The sequence below is a fragment of the Penaeus japonicus genome, unplaced genomic scaffold (assembly GCF_977035675.1).
Source record: "Penaeus japonicus unplaced genomic scaffold, GWHDUDI00000001_assembly GWHDUDI00000032, whole genome shotgun sequence".
Taxonomy (NCBI): Eukaryota; Metazoa; Arthropoda; class Malacostraca; order Decapoda; family Penaeidae; genus Penaeus; species Penaeus japonicus.
The window spans coordinates 3,066,936-3,071,935 of NW_028234434.1; the positions used below are offsets into that span (position 1 = coordinate 3,066,936).

The 5,000-nt window shown below is 45.4% G+C and overlaps 1 protein-coding gene across 6 annotated transcripts in view; it reads right to left on the bottom strand.

The window, feature by feature from the left end:
• The window catches only part of LOC122267654 (cell adhesion molecule Dscam2), a 28,645-nt gene that overhangs the window by 5,777 nt on the left and 17,868 nt on the right, over positions 1 to 5,000 (bottom strand). For 4 of the 6 annotated variants that reach the window (XM_086556284.1, XM_086556283.1, XM_086556280.1 and 1 more), the window contains exons 18-26: positions 4,865 to 4,951; positions 4,477 to 4,738; positions 4,164 to 4,346; positions 3,461 to 3,646; positions 2,979 to 3,085; positions 2,156 to 2,345; positions 1,731 to 1,902; positions 952 to 1,134; positions 1 to 39 (exon numbers count right to left, since the gene is read on the bottom strand). The exon at positions 1 to 39 is cut by the window's left edge and continues 128 nt beyond it. In XM_086556284.1, the coding sequence (XP_086412410.1) occupies positions 1 to 39; positions 952 to 1,134; positions 1,731 to 1,902; positions 2,156 to 2,345; positions 2,979 to 3,085; positions 3,461 to 3,646; positions 4,164 to 4,346; positions 4,477 to 4,738; positions 4,865 to 4,951 (1,409 nt within the window). The remainder of the gene's footprint in view (positions 40 to 951; positions 1,135 to 1,730; positions 1,903 to 2,155; positions 2,346 to 2,978; positions 3,086 to 3,460; positions 3,647 to 4,163; positions 4,347 to 4,476; positions 4,739 to 4,864; positions 4,952 to 5,000) is intronic. The other 2 variants (XM_086556282.1, XM_086556281.1) reach the window with 1 other exon arrangement.

Sequence of the window (5,000 nt, forward strand, 5' to 3'; positions counted from 1 at the left end):
GAGAGACCGTACTCTAAGGTACCTTCCGAACTGCCCACGCTAAGTGCGAGATTATGGGTGAGAGAGAGAGAGAGAGAGAGAGAGAGAGAGAGAGAGAGAGAGAGAGAGAGAGAGAGAGAGAGAGAGAGAGAGAGAGAGAGAGAGAGAGAGAGAGAGAGAGAGAGAGAAAGAGAGAGAGAGAGAGAGAGAGAGAGAGAGAGGAGAGAGAGAGAGAGAGAGAGAGAGAGAGAGAGAGAGAGAGAGAGAGAGAGAGAGAGAGAGAGAGAGAGAGGAGAGAGAGAGAAGAGAGAGAGAGAGAGAGAGAGAGAGAGAGAGAGAGAGAGAGAGAGAGAGAGAGAGAGAGAGAGAGAGAGAGAGAGAGAGAGAGAGAGAGAGAGAGAGAAGAGAGAGAGAGAGAGAGAGAGAGAGAGAGAAGAGAGAAAGAGAAAGAGAGAGAGAAAGAGAGAAAGAGAGAGAGAGGAGTGAGAGAGAGAGAAAGGAGAGAGAGAGAGAGAGAGAGAGAGAGAGAGGGGAGAGAGAGAGAGAGAGAGAGAGAGAGAGAGAGAGAGAGAGAGAGAGAGAGAAGAGAGAGAGAGAGAGAGAGAGAAAGAGAGAGAGACATTAGAATAGAGAGAGAGAGATAGAGAGAGAGAGAGAGAGAGAGGGAGAGAGAGAGAGAGAGAGAGAGAGAGAGAGAAGGAGAGAGAGAGAGAGAGAGAGAGAGAGAGAGAGAGAGAGAGAGAGAGAGAGAGAGAGAGAGAGAGAGGGGAAGAGAGAGAACAGAGAGAGAGAGAGAGAGAGAGAGAGAGAGAGAGAGAGAGAGAGAGAGAGAGAGAGAGAGAGAGAGAGAGAGAGAGAGAGAGACTTTTCTCACCATAACTCCTTCTAACAATAAAGCATATTATCACATATCGGCAGCCTAACAAATGTGAGATGTCAGCGAGCGACGTGCAAGCAGGGTCGCGGCCTTACCTGAAGGTGGCGTAGGGGCAGATTTCATACGGGTCGGAGGCGTCGTCCTGCGTCTTGAGCGATGCCAAGGAGCCCCGCGGCTTCTTGGTGGGCGTCGGGGAGTAGAGGTGGGCGCGGGTGAGCTCCGAGTTGCGGGCGTTGTCGTCTTCGCCGCCGCCCTTGTTGTCGAGGCTCTCGCCCTGCCTGCTGGCCAGAGAGAATGCATGATAGTGCCGCGGGGAGGGAAGGATCTCCTGATTTACATGCGCCGGGTGCATGGCTGCGAAACGGGAGTGGTGGGCGGCCATGGAGTGTGGGATGAGTGCTCGCGGGAAAGGGAAAGCGTGATGCTCATGAGGAAATGTGGGCGCTTAAAGAACGAGATTGGAGGCTGAAATGTTTACACACCAAGGAAAAATCCTCCTTTGAAACAGGAAGGAAATGGTTGCTGACATACATTAGTTCTCTCTCTGTGCTACTTATAACAATAATCAATAAATATCAGATTTGATCTCCTCGCTTTCGGGGAGCTTTTGAGAGAGAGGAGAGGAGTATCTATTCATACTGAAATGCGCACGAAAGAGCAATAGAAAAGCCTGGGGTCTGAGCTACTACATTGCTATGATTAGTTGCCTGCTAAAGAGGGCTTAAACAGCTATGAAAACGCAGATGGATGCAGTTATGAGGTCTGAAGTATGAATTGTGTTGGAAATATCTACACCTTTTGTTTGCGCATTATAAAGTAATGTAATTAATTTTTAGAGTTGGTAGTTGCATCCAGAGGTAAGTCATGCACTCACCTGTAACCTCCATACCTCCTTCTCCTGACGGCGACGCAGACGCAGATGATGAGGGCGGCGGCCAACAAGAGAGCGCTCACCACCCCCGCGACTACGTGGGCGTCGAGCCAGCCGCCCACACCAGGAGGCCCGCCAACCTGCACCTCCTGGACAGACTCTGCCGCAATGGACCCTGGAAAGAGGGAGTGGGAGTGTGAGTGCGAAGCAAGGCATCCCCAGGAAGCAAGTTGTTTATTATCATATTACTGTCCTTACTATCATTAAGAATATTATCATTATTTTTCATCATTTGTTGTGATTATCATCATCATCCTTATTATCATTATCATTATTTCTATCATCATCAACATTATTAAAGAGTACCACTAACTATTCTAGATTTTAGAGTTCTTTAAAGTACAATTCCCACATCCATGTGCACAGACCTCCGGTGTGATCTCTCGTCGTAACACGGTAAACCACCGTGGTGTCTCCGGCGGTGGACGAGGCCGTGAGGCGAAGGAGATGCCTCGAAGCAGAGGTCAGGTCACACAAGCCAAGGTCAGTCGTGTCTCGGGTCACGTGGGCATGTAAGGGCGTCCATAAAACGGCGGGGTCTTCGCTCCCTTGCTCCACCTGCGCCACGCACATGATAAAACTTTGAGTGTGGCTATATATATATATATATATATATATATATATATATATATATATATATATATATATATATATATATATATATAATATGCATACAGTATACATTTGTATATACATACATATATATATATATATATATATATATATATATAGTATATATATATGTATATACATATATATATATATATATATATATATATATATATATATATATATATATATATGTATATAAATATATACATATATATATATAAATATAAAATATAAATATATATATATATATATATATATATATATATATATATATATATATATATATATATATATATATATATATATATTGATGTATGTTAAGCAACATGATGGAGTGCATATATATATATACATACACATACATATCTATCTATCTATCTATCTATCTATCTATATATATAGATATATATATGCACTCCATCATGTTGCTTAACATACATCAATAAGATCCTGAGATCAACTACCACATTTCTGATGGATTTTATTCTTAAGTTTTTAATACTTGTAATTTATGACCCCATCTGAGTCGCCCTCAGGTTCAGCTTCGAAGCTTGCAACAGTGCAAAGGTCGCTCGTTACCTTCCAGTGCGTGACGGGACAGCCAGACTCGGGCCAAGCGTAGAGGCGCAGAGTGACACATGTTGCGTTGACCTCTACGATCTTTGCTGGGTCAGGTCGTCCGGGGGCTGGTTGGAAATAACGAACTAGTTATTGGAGTTCCTTTACTGTTTCATTGTCTGTGTATCTATAGGTCGACTAGAATGAAAGACATCTTTTCAACACCTTGACAATAAAAGGTAATAGAAAAGAAATACGTGTATTTGAAATGGACTTAACACAAGAAACACATTATTTATCTAGCTATTTCTAGCTATTTATCTAGTCTATCATATACTGCAATTGATCAAGTATATACTGGAGAACTTAGGATTTCGTACGTCAACAGAAATGAAGTTCAGAACTTGAAAATATACGGTCGTTACAGCGTTCAGTATATCTGTTTTGTTTTTGAAGGCTAAGGTCAGGCAACATGAATATGAAGGGCAAGCGCGAAAACTCACGAGCACCGTGTGTGCTGACTTCCAGCACGGGACTGGGCGGGCTGGTGCCGTGGCTGTTCCACGCCGTCAGGTACAGGTGGTGCGGCGCTCCGCAAGGCAGGCCGCGCACCGCCGCGCTCTCCACGCCGGGGTCCACCTGCGTCTCCACCCACTCGCCTGCGCGCCCGCGGTGGTGCACTGTGTAGCCTGCGGAGAAAATATAATTATTATTTTTCGGATTTTGTGTGCTTCAGATTAACAGGGACCATACAAATATACTGTATAGATTGAAATCGATTCAAGTCACTTAGAAATATACACAGCAGTATGAGATGAAAACAAAGAATACATATTTTCTGTACAAGTATATGTAGCAGTGGTTGCGGAGATATCAGATGTGTCATTATACAACAGATGTAGTTGCAATAACAGTAGTAGACGTAGTTTTAGCAATAGATTTTGTAGAAGTAACAGTAGTTGATGTGATATTACCAGTCCCAAAAGTGGTGGTAGTAATATCTATAACAATAGTAGTAGAAATGATGGTGAGTGCAAAGAAGTAACAGTAGGATTTGTGTGAAAGTGCAATATTAGTGGTTGTAGAAGTAGCAGCAGTGACAGAAGGCAGTAACAAAGGCAATAGTATTAGTCTAAGCGGCTGTCGAATTCACCATCAGTACACAGACGCCGACAACTCAAAAGAAGGAGCTTCACACAGCCTCACCTAGGATGGGCGCTCCGCCGTCTCCCGTGGGCACGATGGTCAGGTTCAGGGCATCATGGGTGGCATAAGCGAGGGAGAGAGTGGGCGGCGGAGGCATTGTGACGACGATCACGTGATGTGTGAGGCTGTCCACGCCCGCCGTGTTGCTCACTTTGCACGTGTAGTTGGCTGTCTCCCGCACGCCTTTTGAGTGGAGGCAGTTGTCTTTACTTTCAATTTTTAGCGAAGATACACATCACTGTGCTTCCATTTATATTTCATCAACATGCACAATGTATGCAACTTCAATACAGCTGTTAGCCTCCTCACTCACCTGTCAGATGTAGGTCCCCACCGGGGAGAAGTTGCGTGAACTGGCCGGAGGTGATGGTCTGGCCTCCTCGTGACCACACGATAGAAGGAGGGGGCTTTCCACGCCCTCGGCAGCCAAGAGTGACGCCCGCCCCAGCGCCCACACGCCAAGTGCGTCCGCCGCCCATAGCGATGGGTGCGTGAGTCGTTGTGGGTTTGAGCAAGGCGGTGAGTCGAGGTGATGAGCTGCCCTCGCCTGCGGCTGTAGTAGCGGTCACCCACACCTGCGAAAAGGATAATGATAAGTAAACTCGGCTGCTCAGAGGGTTCCGGTTGAACACTTTCCATTTAAAACTGGCCAATGGAAACGTAATCAAATAAAACAATTCCACAATAACATCGGATCTCACCTCGATTCTCGACCCAGGAGCAAGGTCCCTGAGCTCCCTCCACGTGGACTCAGAACCAGCTGCGCCCACTACGTCACGATCATTCACCTGTACATGAAAATGACTCAATACTGTGAAGGAACGTGAGGGTCAGGGT